The following is a 19,354-nucleotide window of genomic DNA, read 5'->3' as shown; positions in this document are numbered from 1 at the left end:
GAATTGTTCTCTGGTATAGCTTCTTTCCTTACTTCAGTCCAAGGAACTGAACTGTTTGGAGTTTCCTCAAACACAACAAGGCGCTGTCAAACGTCTGTGCTTTGGCACCTTCTGTTCTTTCTGCCTGGACCTAAGCTGCCCTTCCCTTCCTCTGTATGCTCATCATTCAAGACTTGGTTTAACATGTAGTCACTTGTGTGAAGACTTCCCCAGCTCCCCGCCCCCTGGTGCTCTCACTTGCACCCGTCTCATCACAATCATCTCTGTGCACGTTCCTGAACTGTGTGCTGTGGAGCATTTACAGCCCTTGAGACATTAATACGTGTGACACAGGAAAAGGGTCCCGTGGTCAAATAAGCTAGGAAAATACTGGATTAAATAAACTGTTTTCTTTACTGAAAGACTTCTTGGTCCTGCCAATAAGACAGAAATAAACATTGCACTATTATCAAACCATGTCACCCTTTCATCACAAAGTATTTATGAACATTTCCTGAGAGAGTAGAGGTCTAAGGAACACGATGTTAGCAACTACTCTGGCCTGTGAGTTTCGGGGACTGAGTCATGGCCACCTTTGTACCCCCAGCATCTTCACAGTGACAGACACACACTGGCTACTCAGGGAATGCTCGGCATGAATAAGAAGTGACGTTAAAGAAAGAAAATCTGCACATTTCTTCAGAACTAAGAAGGCTGTCGATCCAATTATAACCTTATGTTAGATCTTAAGACTTTTTGAGGGAATAGGTGTGGGTAAGGAAACGTTTTGTCCAAGAAAAGCATGAAAACAAGAAAACCTAGGGGATTAATATACTCCGAGGTGGATATGCCGATTCCACTCACTTAGAATCAGCGCTGTAATGCTTGTCTTTTGCAGTGTTGCTTTGTTTTTGCTGCTTTGGTTTTTAAAACATAAAAAATGTCAGTAGCATTAAGGGAAGCTTAGAGATACGGCTGTCCTTTAGTTTATTTTTCAACATTCACTAGCCACTTTACTATAAACAGATGTTCTATCAGTTCTAAGTTTCTAATTTATGTGTTTATTATCACATCTTTCTGATTTTGAAAAAAAATTAAAGGTTTATTCCATAAGTTCCTTCAAATTCTAAATGTACACAATTAAATGGTAGGTTAAAAAGAAACATAATTAACTCTTCTCTTTAAGGAGCTTAGCTTAGTGTTAGATGAAGAGAGAGAAGCAGCAGAATATTGACCGTCATAAATCCGTCAGGCCCTATGTTCTTTCTTTACTGAGCATCAGCTGATTTTTATATACCTTATCTCATTAGATCCTGGTAACCATCCAAGGTACAGATAACACAGTCACCATTTAACAGATGAAGACTGTCCAAGGATACACATGGTAAGAGTATTCAAAGTCAAAGCTAAATGGCACAAAAAGCCTATAGGAGAAATGGGATAAGGCCTGTATCAAAGTAATTATACCATACATGGTAAACTGGTAAGTATATATAACATTTTTTTTCTCCTTTGTATCAAGCTTTTATTTCTGAAAAACCATGAATATTGAGGTGGACATATAATAACAATTATTTGGTAGGGGCCCAGATATTATGCTTTTGACATAGCATGAGGTTAATGACAACATACAGCAAAGGTATCTAAAAAGAAAACAAAAATTCTTGTCAGAGTTGATTCTCTCATTAACAGATTTCCTAACAAATTTAGTTAGTTCTTCCTGAAGATAGTGAGCAGTGGGATACTAACTTCATGCTAATTTTGACGATGATTTCTCTCTGCCACTATATATTTTTTTGTAATTTGAATATACTTTATTTTTTTCATTGCCGTATAGCTGACTTTTCAAAAATTCGACATAAGATGCTATAATTAATTGTTCAGAGAAAATTGGAGCATTCACTGAAGGTTCTTGGGAGACATTATGTTGGTCTTGGTGGGGAACTTTAAGGATTTAGACCTAATGAACATGGTACGAAGGTAAAGTGTATACAGAAAGCATTGCTCATTTACTCAATCAATGTTCATTTACTTAAAACCATCATGTGACTCAGAGTTAAGCAATCGACCAGACAAGGAAGATTCAGACAAGTAGACTGTTGTTTCTGTCCTCATGGACCTCAGGATCAGAGATTGGAGGGGCACTTCAAGGAAACAGTTCCCTTTGGCTAGGCTACATGGTAAGCAGTTAAGGTGAGTAAAGGAGAATAGTGGGACATCAGACTGGACTGGTTAGCTAGGTTCAAACTAAAGGGCTCTGAAACAGTGAACTAATGAAATGACCCTCCATTCATTACATTCAAACAGGGAATCCCGTAAAGTCTGTACTTAATATGGTTATCAGTTACACCTTAGAAAAAAATCCTAACATCAACATCTTTGCTATACACGTAAAATGCACAAAATGGCAATTTAACAGATAGTTCTATACAGTGAAATGATTTCCTTGTTCAAGATGGCCCATAGTAATAATGCCTTGATACACACAGTGAATAAAAAATACTTCCAAACAAATGCATTCACAAATGCCTCTAGATCTTGAACGACAGCAATATTATTTTGACGCACAATATGTTTTATCATAACTGCGTGTGAATGGAATGTAAGATTTTTCTTACTGAATTTGGTAGATATCATGATATTTTGTTTCTTTTTTTTTTTAAAGAATGAATCATGGAAAGCTGTTAAGAGTAAAGAATAGTGATTACACTGAGTCCCAAACATTTATAAATGATGCGGGAAAAGATTTGAAAAGTAGGAGACTGGGGTTTCAGAGTTAAAACAATTAGAGATAAGAAGAAAGAAAGAAAATAAAAACATAGTTGGCATCTCTCCAGGGCTCAAAGAAAGAGATGGAGAGAAGGCAACCTCACTAGGACTATGATCCCTCAACGCCAAAATTCTACATAGAGCTCTATTACTCCTTATTGTGTCACTGCAAAATACCATAAAATTGCCACTGTCTTCCCTATTATAATCCCACTTTGAAATGCTTGCACTGTTTAAATGATATTTACTTGTATAGAAATTAAGGGACTGCCTCCATTGCTCTGGGCCTACCTTGCCCTCATATGTCTTTTGCACTTGAATCTCAGAGAACACAGTTTACTCTAAGCAAACTTAGCAAGAAAAATAATCCACCCTAAATTGTTTATTAGGTTTAATGGAAACAAATAGCATTCAGAAACACTGATTTGGATCTTCAAAATGATTTGAAGAATCATTTACAATGATTCTTGCTGAATTTAACAGAATTCTCGTACATGCAATTCTACTACTGTAATCTCTCAATTGATTTCTTAGGACTCTTTCTAAATCAGTGTGGTCAAAATCCTCTAATGGTCAAGTTCAACTGTAACAACAGAGTACAGCAAGACCATTAACAAAAACGAAAATAATTTTCACCTTCTCTGAACTCTTGTAACTCTTTATTGCCTCATCTAATACCAGCATTTTAACACTGTCACTGGTGCCTCCCATTTACACAAGATCGTTCAGAGAATCAAGATTTATGGATTCTGAACTAAACCTGTAACCCAATAAGAACCAGATACTGACCAAAGAGGTTAGCTACACACTGAATATACTGTATTGGTTCCCTGTAACATCAACTCTTGTGTGTTGTCAAAACACAAAGAGAAGTGAGAAACCTAAAATGGGAATTACCATTACAGATGAATTACTATACTGGCTCATGGTGTTAACTGTTTTACATGGGCAGATCCTGACTGACAGCTAGATCAGGAAACCATGATCCCCTGAGGCTATATGAAAAAAACACTTTGGTGTAGATGTGTATGAGTATTCTCTTGAGAGAGGGGTTCCCAACTTTAATCAGATTTCAAAGGGGTCCATGATCAAAAAAAAAAAATTCTCTGGAAGGCAAGATCATCTATTAACACTGAAAACTATAGGTGCCCCACTCTCCTTGGAAGGAAGAAAGAAATGATGGGCATGCAGCTATGCCAGAACTACAGTCTGATAGATTAAAAAAAATACTTTTATATTCAATGCAGTAACAGTAAAACAATTAAACATGATTTGAATTTAGAGAACTCAATCTGATTTATCACCTAGTTTGATACATCCAGATTTTTACCTGTATTGATAAAGAACATCAACCATGAGGAAATGATAAGGGAAATTCCTTGATACACTGATGGCCTACAATCTCCTACACTTAAGCCAAAGGACATGGTTGTTAACTACTCATTGATAGGTTACAACCCCCTGAGCAAGGCCAGACTTTATCAAACGTCCCAAAAGGCATCAGAATTCACTCTGAGATTTAACTAATCATTTGAATAAGTGCTGTATACATCAAAACAGTAATTAACCCAATAAATTATTCAAATTATGTATTTTAAATAATAGTCCTGTTCTTGTTTATATTGGTAAGACAATAAAATTTCTAATTTATATAAATTTAAAAACTGACAGTTCCTCATCCATTTCATTTAACTCAACACTGAGTCTCTAATTCACTGTATGTCAGACACTAAACTAGGAATAAAGCTACAAATACAAATAACAATCAACAAACTCAGATTCAGCAGGGAGCGGAGAGAAAAAGGGAATCAATAAGCTAATACAATTACAATATAGCACATAGAAGGAGTACCTAAATTAGATGTTCTCTTGGATAAAGTAGTTCTTCGATTTTTAAAGGATGAAACACACTTAAAATACGACTTAGACATAATTTAAATGTTAGCAGAATCTTTGGGAGTTAGAATTCACAATTCAGAACAGTTTTGTTGATAAGAATTGCATAAGCCAGAAACTCTAACATGGCATCATAAAAAATAACTAAAACATATTGCAAGAGATAGAAACAGAGACCTTCCTTACATACAATTGTCAGGAAGAGGATTATTTGCCAAATAATAAAAATTAATGTAGAACGAAGTCCAAAGCAAACATAATATTCCTATAACCTGCTAACCTTCTAAAATTTTAGCTTCCTGGAAATACTTTACATTTACATTATGCTTTGTAATTTTCTAGTGTTTTCTCACCATTCACTCTCTACAACAATGTCACCCATTATTACAGTACTTTTAGATGATGTGCTTGTAGGTATTGCATGTTAATTTGTTTCACACTTGAGGAACAGACTGAAAACAAAACACTTTTGATTAATTCAAACCTGATATTCCAAAATAAAGTATAAATCCAAAGAGTCTATTAACAATTTCAAGAACATTCAGAGGATGGTTATACATGTCAAAATCACATCTTTTACAACACTGAATTCTAAGGATCTCAGTGCATTATCCCTCAGGCCCTCTTTTCAGACTCATTTATCCCCAAGGACACATGTTCAACACAAGCAGCCAGACCACCCTGCTTCCTACCTGTCCATAATCTTTGCAGCAAAGAATGGGTAAGATCAGAGTTAGCTAGGTATTTTGCTTCAGTAACTCGGGGCAGCCACCTTTCAAATTAAGGTTTCATTTCAAATCACTGGATTTATTTAAACTCCTGTTCTTCTCTACCTCCTTGCCATGCCTACATTCATTCATACCATCCGTGCTGACCAAATCAAAGTGCCCACCCATTAGCCTTTATGCTCATGACCGTCTCCTGCCGTAAGAATCAATTAGACTATCAAAAATTCCTTTCCCACTCCACCAAAAACGCCACCAGTATTCTACTCAAAGTTTATGTACTTCATATAATTTGTTCAGGCCAACATGACCATTCTTTGTTATTTAATTCTGTTACAAAACTCCAAACTCTAGCAGGTTGCAGTCCACCCAGTTTCTGTTCCTTAATATTTAGCATTTAAAAATTATTTTAATACTACAGATAGTCATATATGCTTACACACCTATGTTAAAGTTTTAAGAATTTACACTGACTCCTCTCCTGTTAGATTCTACTTTCTTAGAATAACTAATATTCATGCTATTATTAATAACGCTAACATTTATTAAGTGCCTACCATGTGGCAGAAAACATGAAGAGCTCTAAATGTACACTGTCTTGCTTATCCTCAAAGAACCATTTGAGTTAGGTGCTACGACTGTTCCCAGTTATTTAAGGAGGTCATAGAGGCTCTGAAAGTCAAGTAATTTTCTCAAGTCGAAACAGTGGTGGATCCCTGAATGGAGGTTTGTCTATCTCTTAAAGAATTTGCTTTTGATCATTATATATTCTGCATCTTACAACTGATCATTTTCAGCTCTTGTAAAACTTACTGCAGTATTTCAAATATAGGGGGCTCTTTATCAAGAGGTCCTGAAAACAAAAACGATATGAAATCAAGTGTTTTATATTTCATATAATCAAGTATTATATTTTATATAATCAAGTGTTTATTTTTTCTTGCAAATTTACTCTTCTGCTTCTGATACAAAATAAAATGTGTAAAGCTTTTCGTTAGCCCAGAGAGTATGGAAAACAGCTTTTATTATACTGTACAAAATAAACATCCCCCCTCCCTTGTGTAATTCATAATAGTTTGACAAATATCAGTTTATGCTTAGTTTTCAACCAGTAAGTCACAATCCATTTGCAGCAGTGTTCTGCAATGGTAACCAGATTTCAGAATATCCCCAAAACTTTTGGGCTCATTCTTTACCAACCCACCAAAATGCAATGAATTTTGCTGGGCACCTTTTATGAGTAAAAGGGGCTAGGCCTTGTATATAATTCATTTCACATCAGTAGCTTATTCTTCAGTACTTTACCTACCCATGATGTAGTAGAAACATATTCATTTTTAATTGAAGAGGGTTGGTTTTTTGGCAATGAGAAAACAGACTTTTAAGACACAATGAATATTAAATATCCACATTCTTTCTTCAATTTTATTGCAACAATTCTCTCCAAGTTGTGTTGACTTTAATGACTGAAATAATGTAATATTTACATACTAGTTTCTAATTTAATAAGAAGAAAAAATTTATCTGCTGATCAATGATCTGTAGGAGGTGGTAGGAGGAACGGTCAATAGTTCTTCAATACAAAGCCATATAAAATACTAAAACACTGAAACACTTATGAAGAATAACAAAACTAAGCTGCCTTTTCGATACCATGTTACTTTCTTTTAAGAAATTATACTACCAATTTTTAAAACTTAAAGCTAGTATTCTCTCCCTCAGTTAAAAAAATCATTTAAAAATAAAATTAAAAACCCTTAAGCATCTGCAGATACAGTTGTCAGCGAAACTAGAATTGCAAAACATTCTTTTTGTAAAATTGATTACCACCACAGATAAATTATTTCCTAATTACTGACTTTAATCAATTACTCACCACAAAACAAAGCATTACATAATGTGGTAAGACAAGTGTAAAATCTCACAACACATAATAATAATATTCAGCAGGAAAAATGTAACAAATAGGGAACTGGATGTGTGTGATAGATGATGACCGAACTTCAACCAAATATCAGATAAGCAAATAAAACTGTCTTCTCTCGTGATCCAACCCTTGCCATTACATGAACGCACACAAGGCAAAGAACAATAAAAGTCAATCCATGATTAACCGTAACCACAGGGAGCCTTTTTTTTTTTTTAATAAAGCAACAAGGGCCTAAACCCTAACAACTATCCAGCCAGATAGCGCTTGGGACTACAGAAAGAGGAGCAAGAAAACTGACGCACACCAGAGTACGCGCAGCTCAATATATTCTGTTGTACTGAAAAATAACAAAAAAGGGTTTCTGGATCATGCATCACTTTGTCCATACTTACATTTTAACTTCCTCCAACTAACATAAACAGTTAAAACAGACTATAAATTCAAAAAATAATCCAGGATGTTTCCACTGCTGTCTGCCTCAAAGACTGTATCTTCAGGTTAACAATTCTGTGCGGTCTAGACCGGTGGTTCTCGTATGTGGTCCCTAGACCAGCAGCATCGGCATCATGTGGAGACCTGTTAGGATGTACATTATCGCCCCCACCTCAGATCTACTAAATTAGAAGCTTGTAGCTGTTGGGCCCACGAATCTGTGCCTGACAAACCCTTCAGGTGATTCTTACGCAGGCTCATGTTTAAGAACTACTCTTTCAGACTTCACCTGAATCACTTTCAAAACTGTAGGATCAACGAACTTTGTAAGAGAACCAATGTGTTAGTGAATGGGTACTACACAGAAAGTTAGTGAGTTAAAGTACTAAAGCCAATAGTTATGATTCTAAGTAATTTCAAAATTAAACAGTTAATGAGAAAGCATTTAAATGATGGGAGAGCAGGATGTAGAAAGAGTACCTACCGGCCCAATACCACTATTCTACAAATACTTCAAACCCCTATATTTTTGTTCCCAATTATATTCACCTTTCTCCACCTTTTTCAATACATTTTCTCTTCTTCTAGAGACCAGCAGTTTTGGGCAAACTACATTGGACTTATAGTCCTTGCCTACTTTACTTCTGCCTCAAGCTGTTATTTACCTATCTAAAAGTGAGATTAAAAAACCTGTCACCCCTGAATAGGTGAAAAGTAGATAAAAGAGCTTGAGTTTCCAGTTCAAGCAATCTGAGAGATCACTGAATATGTCACACCTTCACTTTAAGGACATTAAAGCAGAAAAGTAAGTCTCCAAAGTCCCACAGTCCATGGCAGAACAGCACCTAGAACCCACATTTTCTGACTTTAGTTAAATTTACGTTTTTCAATATTCCTTTTCTCTTGCCTTTCAAGAAATCTAGGATAAGCAAAAAATTTGAGCAGAAAAGAAAAAGCTCAATTAAAAAAAAACATGAATCAACATAATGAAAGGAAGACTATTAGAGAAAGAACAATAAGAACAAAGCAGGTGTGTTTCAAAATAAATATGTCTACTCCTATTTCTAATCTTGCTTTCAACATTCTTTTGTTGGGGGGGAAAGGGGAGGGGGAGGGAGAACTTTATCTTTAAAAGTTCATGGGGTTTTCTTTCGTGGAAAATTTAAAAAATTAAACTACTAAAATGTCTGTACACCGGTGCAGACCTGTTTCGTGATTATTAAACTGATGGTTCACTTAGATCTTAGGGTTCAAAACTTGCGACTCTCTGAATGTAAAGGATCTCAGAATTTAAAAACAAGTCTTATGAATTTCAATTTGAAATTCTCTACAGGCAGGGTCCTTAATCTGGAGTCCACGGGTAAGTTTTCTACCACCACCCATAATATATATTACTCAGTTACTTTGGTATATAAACACGGTGGTACATTTTTCTGAGTCTACAGCTGAAATTAGGTTGTCAAAGGTGGTGACTCAGAATCAATACTTTCCAAGTACAAAGAGATTTAGGAAAGGTCAACATACAAAAGGACAAATTTTATTTATGTTAGCAAAATCATATTTTTAAAAGTATTCACCTATGGTTTTACAAATTCCAAACTCACCTAATGTAATTTAAATGTGTTTTCAGTTTTTAAATTTCATCTACATACTACTTTTCAGGAGCACACTTCTGTTCCAAATATAGATCACACAACTTATCTCTACTAGTGTTTTCCTTTGAATAGCAAATCCAATCAGGAAAAGACAATCCCTTTTAATTCAGACAATATGTAATTTTATTTAAATTAGAAAGTATCCGTACTTCCTACAATCTAAATTTCTTTGATTTTCCCACTCTACTAAAATTCTGTTCATGAACAGTTTAAAAACTCACATTTGCAAATGTTCCATACAGTTCAAAAAACTCCAAATGTGTGGAAACAGCATTTGTCAATTCAAATTTATACTGTTCTATCAAACTCTGTACTTGCAGACATCTCCACATTTTTTTTTATCTTTCATTTTCCTTTCCTTTAGATCTAGAAGAGAATTACATAGAAATATTCCAATAAAGGTTGGATGAGCGTAACTCATCTGAATATTTTAAAATGACTTTATAATTTCAAGTTGAAGAGTAACAGCAGAGCATATTACTTTGTTTTGTTTTCACAACTAAAACTTGCTATAGAGTATTCTAATTTCAGTCAAAAAGTTAAATCAGTAGTCAAAACTGGTTTATCACATTTTTTACTGAACAATGTTCAGAATGATTAGATACTTTAACATTTTTAAGGGTGCTTTCTAAATTATAAAACTCTGCAAAAACAAGGATTTCATTATCACCTCAAAAAGGTTTTATAGCATGTTGCAATGACATGATATTCCTTCTGTATTCCAGGCCATTCTCATGTCAACACTAAGGCTACATTTAAAAACTTACACATTGAGTCTTCAGATCCCCGAAGATATATTTTTCAACTCTCCCTCTTCCCTTGCATTTACCTCAGTGCTTTATAATTATGTATTATTTTATATAATTTGAAGCAAGTTTAAATATATTATTTTATTTGATCCTTAAAATAATTCTGTAAGTAAAAGTCAGTAACACTGCTTGCATTTTACTGCTAAGCCAACCAAGTTCAAGGACTTAACTCATATTTACAGGATCAGAAAGTGGCAGTCTGAATTTGAACCTGCCTCTTTCCTCTTTAGAATCCACTGATAGTGTCTCAAATATAACTTCAACTCTGAACTTTCTCTTTCCCCAAACACACTCCTGTATCAACGACCTGTATTTATCTTCATTCTTATGATGTTACTGCATTCAAGAAATTATAAAGCTAATATGTTCAGGTTTGGATATACAGAGGCTGCAGTGGCATGTATGAGTGAGATAAGACAGAAAATGGTTGACTGTGTTAGCTGTGAACATTAACACATTAAAAGTCTTTTCAAAGCCTTTTAAATTAAAAGACTGTTGAGAAAGACATTAAAATGTTTTGAGTAAAACTACAAATTTTTTAAAAATTAAAGCAACCCACACTTCTCAGTAGGAGTTAGATTTAGTCCATATACAAGAGATCCAGGAAGAGATATGGGAACATATGTATAACTGATTCACTTTGTTATAAAGCAGAAACTAACACACCATTGTAAAGCAATTATACCCCAATAAAGATGTTAAAAAAAAAAAAAAAAGAAGAAGAAGAGATCCAGGTATCAAAAACCACTCACTGGAACAGAAGGCAACTGGCCTCTCACTGGCTTCTCAGGGCCTGTATTCATTAGTATTGGTAAATAATCAAACCACCAGGGTTTTCCGATGTAACTGGAAAATTACTTTGAAAGCAAAAAGTAATAAACTGCTACTTAAAATGTGGAGTGTATTTTCGAGGATGAAGTATCTTTCCGAACTTTAAAGAATATGTGATATGGTTTGCTCAAGGAATAATAATGTACTTTCCCCCCAAAAAATAGGTTGAGTCTTCCTCTTAAATCTACCCCAAACCTAAATGTGGGAGCTTAACTTTAATTTCTGCCCACTAAATTTAGAGTTTATCCTTTTATTTCTAGAGTACATACTAAAAAATATTTTCCTTTTTTTAACATAGGACACCTTCTACATATAAGACAAATGGGCATTCAGGTGCCCTACTATCACAACTTTCCCTCCGTACTTCTCTTTAAAAGCTAATGTATCAACATATAAGTCATTTTCTTAGTAACAGCTATACTGCTTATTGTAAATGTCTTACGTACAAAGAGAGTAAGTAATACTTGCATTTCTGCCTGTCCCTCCCTGTCCAATGCCTATAATTCAAAAGACATTTATGGAATAGTATTGAGTAGGGCCTCAATACTATTCCAACTGAATGAATAAATGTGGAAGACTAAGCACTCAATATGGATGCAACCCAAAGAGAATATGAAAGAAAGTAGAGAGGGAGGGATGAAAGACGGAAGGAAATTAGTTCACTATATTTTCAGTGATTAACTGTTTTGCCCTCGTAAGAATATCAAAGTTTCTCAACACTTAAATAATCCTTCTATATTTTTACATGATATTAAAGCAAAAATGTGTGGAATTTATAGGGGATACAGAATGGCCCTTAACAAAAGAAACAATATAAAGAATAAAGTTTATCTCATTTAAAAATAAAATCTGTTAAGAGCACCATGTCTCACAGAACTTCTTTTGTGCCCCATATAAAATTCAATAAATCTCAGCAGTTAATTACTTGTCCTACAGTAAAGTACTTTAATACTAAATTAAAGGGCCACCCAAGCCGAAACACTGCTTGAGACTACTGACAGTAACAAAGTCACAAGAAAATTATTTCTTTCAATTACCTAGAATACGTATATACAATACTCTTAATGCTTTTGCAATTAAAGCCCCACTAGAGCAGAATGCTAAAATCGTCATATAAATGAGCTCACAAAAATCGAACTGACAGCAAGTTGCAGTGATTATCGTATGTGATTATTCTGGCTAATGTGTACTCACTTTAAAGAGACCGTTATTACTGGGGTCATTAAAATTAAATCTAACCTTCATCAATGAGTACATCTGCATGATATCACTCTATCTAAGCACTTGGGAATTTTTTGATGAGAAGCATAAGATAATGAAAAAATTAAGCTACAACTTTTATTTGTTTTCTGACATTCCAAATACTCTAAAAGCAAACTCAGACTTAATTTTTAAAGTAGTTCTTTTCCATAATCTTTTTAACTACTGAATCACTGATTCAACAGCTGATGAATTAGGAAACATTTCACCACTAAAAGTGAGTTTCTTACTAAGACCAGTTAATTATGTCAATATCCCTTAAGGCCATTGGGAGAACTAATAAACTATGTGCTTTTCCGAAACTGGAAGCTAGTTCAATCGCAACTTTGTCAGTTTGGAAGCCTAAGAAAAGCGTAATATGAATTAACTAATAATTCAAAAAGCCAGTAACTTTAAAAAAAAGAAAAAAAATAATTTAAGATTAACATCAAAGAAGTAGCATTTCTCATACTCTTGCATCACAGAGAGGTTCAATAGTGTGTCCCTTCAGAGCAAAAAGCTTCTTTTGGTCAAAATCAGAACCAAAGAGAGCCAATTACTGACTAAAATAGCATCTTTCATTGTATGGTCTAATGCAGTGGCTCTCAATCAGGAGCACATAAGCCCTCCACCCCCCCACCCCCCCAAAAAAAACATTCGACAACATCTGGACACACTGTTTACCATTGTGACTAGGAGAGATGCTACTGCCTGGTTCCCAGGTGCTTTCCAAGCCCCTCCTGAGAACACTGTGTACATTCTCCAGCTGATGAGGGTAATTAAGCCCCCTAAAAAGAAGCACTCACTGAGATGCAGCTTGGAGGCATGACGCCAAATAACTGTGCCTTCCCATCTCAAATTGCAGATTCAAACTGTGCCAAGCAGAGCCCACTAAGCTGGGGGTCACGGACGTTTGCAGAGTTCCAACACCTTTGTTTTTGCTAATAGAAAAAAACCCCAGGCTGGTCTAAAGTCAAGTATCATGACTAATCAAGATTTCTCTGCCTGCCAATGCCAACTCAGGAAGTTGACTTAATACAAATCCATCAAAGGCAAATCTACAAAATGCCCACTACATTTTAAAGGGAGTTGTAGTGAAAAGAAAATGTCAAAAAGGCTGGTAAAGTTGTTGAACTGCTAGACCCCTCATCAAAATAAATGGGCTTCAAGAGGAACTGAGGCTGAACCAAGAGACAGCCACCCAGAGAGCAGAACTGGAGGCCAGCTAACAGGAATGAGGAAGGCATTCCCTAGGAGAAAGAGGGAATTCTCATTCTTACTGCAGTCCAGTGATCCTGGTGTGTGCTATTTCCCCTTCTCTCCTTTCCAGGTGGTGATTTTATCCTAGGTAACCAATTTCTCCTACACCATTGTATGTAGGGGTATGTTGGAGGTGTCTGAATTCACCCCTTATCACAGATGGTTGGTACAGGAGAAGAAATAAGAGAAGGCCTGAAAGGATTACTCATTTAAAACTGGAAACAGTAACAACCTGCCTTTAGGTCAGTGCACTCTGGGGAAGGAGGAGGTAAACTGGGTTTTGGTTTTAGGTGGAACAGTGAATGACAACTCTGCCAACCATCAACATATTCTGCAGTTTGAAAGACCACCTCTGACACAGGCCAAAAAAAGTAGATTTGCATCAAGTTTTATCTGAAACTTGGGAATCTGGTTATCTGGATTAATCTTCTCCCTCCTACCACCCACAGAGCTCATATTAAGTACAAAAGAGTACTGATAACTGCAAAATCTGAAGAGTAGGAAAACTAAATAAACAATGTATATGTTTATTCAAAATGTGAACAAGTTAATGTTTCTGCCACTGTCAGAAGAAGAGCAATTAACCAGCCCATGTAAAACTACAGATATCATGCTTTAGGTCAAGGGCTCCGTATTTTCCATACCATTTCTGTAAGTAGTCCAGTGCCTCCAAACGAGCACCAATCTCAAAAGTGATTCCAGGACGATTTGGGGGCTTTTTACTCATCTTGAGATCCTGTTCTTCGGAATTCTCTTTTCACTACCTCAAGAGAGAAAAAAAAAATTAGATTCTGATGCATAAAAGGCACAAGGGATTAAACAGAATTTTTTAAACATTACATGAGAAGTTAAAATAACTGCCAAATTTTTAAGAAATTTGAATGATGATTACCAATACCTCTAGGTAAAGTACTGTACAACTTGCAGGCAATCTTAACAATGAATTAAGAAAAGGGAGATTAAAAAGCTAACTACTTTAAAAGAATGAATAGATGGGGATTAAAACTAACTAATGGCTAAAATGCTTTAAATTTTAACTCGAAAATACCCAAGAAAATTCTTCAGGATAACAGCTGAAAATGTTTTTCTGTCTTTGAAAACTCAGGACAATTGAGTATTCTGGCATATGACTATTGAAATTCTTAAGAGAACAAATTAACCAAGTTTTTCAACAAATATTTATTGAGTGCCTTGTAACATAAAACACTTGATAACACACTAAAGAACACAATGATGGAAGAAACAGCAGACACACTCTTCCAGTGCAGATTTAGTAATTCCTCTTGTGATTAGGATTTCTCATTACCTATGATCTCCCACCTTGGTAGCACATGATTCAATAATTTTAATTTAACATATAAACTTGCAGAGGAAATTTCTTTCTTTTTCTTCACATTCAACAAGCAACAATGATACAGACATTTCTTAACTCTGAGAATTTATTTCTACTATATTTCAACATAGTACCCACACTGACAATAAAAATGATTGTACGTTCAAACAAAAAACTGCAAAGGAATACCTATTCCTCTCTAGACCACGAACATGTGGAATATTCACAATCCTCTTGGCCAGTGGCGAGCTAGCACACTTGAGGTAGCCTCTTTTTCACTAACTAACACCAGAGGAATATGAATACATTTTGCAACAGCCCAATCAAAATATAATATTTAGTCAGGAATGGAAACCTACTGGGGGAGAGGAGAAATCTCTAAAACCGTTTTGAAATATAGAATTACTAACATGACTATGCTCCCTCCCAATTTAAAAAAGAAAACACACAACTGTGTCACGTTTTTTCAATGGTTTTGTCACAATTTTAAAGGGACAAAACAGCAAGCATAAAAACCAACTGCCCTTTCCTCTTAGAAAGAATCTGCTAAGTAAGGGAAAATACATGCCACATATGCCAAATACAGCAATACATGTCATAAAAATACGTAAAATCAAACTTAAATACTCATGGGGGGGGGAGGGGCGGAGATATCCTCCTGCCTGCCAGGGCAGCAGCAAAGATTAATGCCTTAAAGTTAACAGTAGGCTCAGCCAGAGGGCGTTTGGTGCAAAAGAAACAGTAGTATGAATATTTTTAATAGCGGTCTGGTCAGTGTGCAACACACAAGGCAGTTACTTGTAGAAATGTAATCCACCTTTTCTGCTGCTCTTCACAGGGAGAACTTAGTAAGGGGTAATTGAGAAGTTACACTAACATTTTCTAGGATCAAACTTAGAACCCACAAGAAGTGACAAAGTTAATACATATAATTCCCCCCCCCCAGTGACACTGCGGGATGCGATGCCAGAAAAGGAAAGATTTCCTTCTTCTTGGGTGGAGAGGGGCAGATGGGGAGGGATCTGAATTAAGGAAAAGTAAGACAAATAAACAGTCTATTGGGGGAGAGGGGTAAAACCTGAAGCAGAAAGAGAAAGGGGGACGGAGAGAACGGAGAGGAATAAAAATCGGGAAGGAAAACGAACAAGAAAGCAAAAATATATAAGGGTGGTGAAACCTGAGGACCTGACAAACGGGAAGGAAGAGTAAATCAACTAGAAGATACAACCCTGGGAAAATGAAGCAATGGTCAGAGAATGGCCGCGGGGCCAAAAAAACGGTGGGGGGAGGTGATGCGGGGCGGAGGGAGCTGACCAGAGACAGACAGGAAAGGCTCAGACCGGGCGGCCAGGGTGCAGGAGACGCCTCCAGGTTTGACAGCCGTCCGGCCCTCGGCAGGGGGGGGAGGAAGGGAGGGGTAGAGGGAGCGGCGGCGCCCAGACAATAGGGGCGGCAAGTTACGGAGAGGGACGCGGGAGGGGAGCGGGCCAGAGACAGACACCAGCGCTGGGGTGTCCCGGGCGGCCAGGCGGGGGCCAGGCGGCCTCCAGGCCCTGCAGGCGCCGCCGCCTCTTACCGACTCGGCCTCCTCTTTGCACAGTTGCCGGGCTGTCCGGGGCCGAGCCGGGGCGCGAACAGGATGGCCAGCCCGGGACTCCGCCTCCGCCTCCTCCCAGGCAGCGGTCGGGGACGGAGCAGGAGCGGAGCGGAGACAGCTGGGGCCGCAGCGCGGGGTCGGGCTTGAGGTCGCGCGGGAGGGAGCAGGTCCGAGCCCTCAAGCCCGCTCAGTGTCCGCTGCCATCGCCTCCTCCGCCGCCGGCCAGCCCTGACGCGACGCCGGCCCAGACGACGTCAGCCGCCCGCGACGAACCGGAAGCTGGCCTGGTCGCGTCACGTGACGCAAGAGGGTTTGGCCCGGGCCGTGCGGCCGATTGGAGGGCCGCCCTGGGAGGCGGGGCTTTGCGGCAGTTGGCTGACAGCTGGCGGGAGGGGCCCTGGTTACCGAAGGAAGGAACGCGGGCCCCGGGACCCCATTGGCAGTTGTGAAGTGTTTGACCTTTGGGAGGTGAGGACGAAGCCCATTGAATGTCACTGTTGTTGATTTGTTGGGAACCAGGTTCTCAAAATTCCTCAATCCCAGCACCCTGGGCAAACTTTTGTAAAGGCACACTACAAGCTTTCTTAGATATCCACCCCATTCCACATTAAGAACAGAGCAAATGGTTACTGTTATAAACTAAATAAACGTCTATTGAATGAATGCCTAGTGGCAGGAACTGTGCTGTAAGTACACCACATGACAACCACAATCGCACAGTTGTATTCCTTTATAGTCTAGGAGATCCTTACAACACAAAAGACAAATATTACTAAGACATAGTGTGTGTGTTGCGTGTGTGTGTGTGTGTGTGTGTGTGTGTGCAGCTCAAGAACCTATGGCTAAATTGACATGACTTTCCTAAGAATACACAACTAATGACAGCAGAACTACTTCTCTTGAATACTTACCATATCCCAAACTCTGTACTACGCACAGAAGAAAGTGTCCCCACTTTGGGGAAACCAACAAGTGAACACATTCAAAGCAATATTGAGATAAACATCTTTTTTCTCTTTCCAGTGTGCCACTCTGATTCTCAAGTTTTCTAAATGCAACACTGCATGCAAATAATACATTTATCATGCTTTACAGAGTGCAGTTAAAATAGCAAAGTATCACTCTTTAAGCTTCAATTATACTGAGATTCAGTAATTTAAACAACCACATCCATATCCTCTTATTCAACAGACGTTCAATCAGCACTTACTATGTTACTAATAACTACTGGATTACACTGAGGATGGCAATATACGGAAAAGATATAAATAAGACAGTCTCTAGTGGACATTTGTCTTCTTGGTTTTCAGTTGACCAGCACCTGAAATCTCTTTCAATGTTTGGGAAATTTCCCATCATGGTTGTCATTAGTACAGTATACCATATATTTATAGATTCCACATGACAGGATTATACTTTGCACCCTCCTTAGAATTATATGTGACCATTTGATTTGCTTTGGCTAATAAAAGGAAATTGGAAGTGAGTTTTGTCACAGCCAGTTGGTAATTTTAAAAATCCAGTTCACCAAGCTTTTTGTCTCTGGCACAGCAAAATGCAATTTTTGAGATGGTGGCTGCTCTAACAACCCATATTCTAAAGAGATAATGACAAGGCTAATCCACAAGTGATATGTAGTATAAGGGAAAAAATAAATATTTGTTGGTTTAAGCTATTGAAATTTTGAGGTTGTTTGTTAATAGCATAACCTAATGCAAACTGACATATACACCCACCTTATGAGCCTTAGGGCAAAGTCAACCTCACACTAAATAAGATGAAAGTATAAGAAACTCATGTTCCCTGTTTCCCTTGCGGCTAAAGTTCTATTCTTGGCTATACCAATTAGACTCTCTCACTGAGAACTATATCTCAGAAGCTGCTGGTGATGTTCAAAATAAGGAAAATTTTCTCCAGCAGCAGTGGGAATACCAGTAATCAAATTTCTAACATTCAGCCCAGAACTAACTAACTGAACCCTGGCAAAATCCCTGCTGACCCACAAACCAATAGGTGAGAAAAAAATAAATATTTGTTGTTTTACATCACTGAAAATTTGAGGTTGTTTGTGATTTAAATAAAATACATAATGTAAAGGCTAGCACAGATTCTATCCAATTTCCACAGTTTGCTGACAATCTATCCTGAGCAGATGATTCTTCCATTTTAATTGGGACTTAACAAGAGATCCCTCCAATAATGTAACTTGAAAGAAAATAAATGGAAATTGGGTCTAATGTATCAATAAATGATTCTTGGCTTGAGTGGATTGTATAGGTGAGTGTCCTCAATGCAGTCAATACCGTCCCTTAGAAGGCACCTTGGGAATGGGCGGAGGAGGCATATTTTTAGTTGTCACATGGTTGGAGGAAGGCATTGCTGCAACTTAATGGGGAGGGACCAGGGCTACTAGACATCCTGAAATGCACAGTGCAGTCCCATACCTTGAAGAATTGCCGCAGGTCGTACATGACTTTTGAATGGCCCTCCGAACTTTCACGTAGGTTAAAAAAAAAACTGTTGATCATTTTTGGAGCCTAGAACTCAGTTTTACGCATAAGCACAAAGTATTTTTACAAGGTTTTAATATGCGCTCAGTTTTCGAGGAATGAGGCCACTATATAACATGAGGGAAGGCTGTCCTCTTTGTATGAATATTACCAAGATTTTATTGCAGTTTTAAAAATCATGCCACCAGTGGCAAAGCTACTCATAGTATTTGAGGCACTGATAGAACATACCTATATCACTCTGCATTTTATGTTACATTCAGGATAAATCTACATTTCCATATTAGCACTTGACTGCTTCATTGTGGCTCTTCGTGAGTCATGGCTGACCACTTACGTACTGAGGTAGATATTATTTTTATTGTAAATTACTTTCATAAATGTATTCT

The 19,354-nt window shown here is 37.3% G+C and overlaps 1 protein-coding gene across 4 annotated transcripts in view; it reads right to left on the bottom strand.

Annotated features, from left to right (window-relative positions):
- PHF20L1 (PHD finger protein 20 like 1) overlaps positions 1 to 16,711 on the bottom strand; it is an 81,564-nt gene extending 64,853 nt beyond the window's left edge. For 3 of the 4 annotated variants that reach the window (XR_003002707.1, XM_024741021.1, XM_024741023.1), the window contains exons 1-2: positions 16,435 to 16,711; positions 14,170 to 14,289 (exon numbers count right to left, since the gene is read on the bottom strand). Coding sequence is in view for 3 of the 4 variants with exons in the window: in XM_024741021.1 (XP_024596789.1) it covers positions 14,170 to 14,252 (83 nt within the window). In the remaining variant the exon portion in view is untranslated. The remainder of the gene's footprint in view (positions 1 to 14,169; positions 14,290 to 16,434) is intronic. The other variant, XM_024741022.1, reaches the window with a different exon arrangement.
- Positions 16,712 to 19,354: the final 2,643 nt, after the last annotated feature.

The sequence above is a fragment of the Neophocaena asiaeorientalis genome, unplaced genomic scaffold (assembly GCF_003031525.2).
Source record: "Neophocaena asiaeorientalis asiaeorientalis breed wild unplaced genomic scaffold, Neophocaena_asiaeorientalis_V1.1 scaffold177, whole genome shotgun sequence".
Lineage (NCBI taxonomy): Eukaryota > Metazoa > Chordata > Mammalia > Artiodactyla > Phocoenidae > Neophocaena > Neophocaena asiaeorientalis.
Note: the sequence above shows the minus strand (reverse complement) of the source record. Positions and strands in the feature narration are given on the sequence as shown.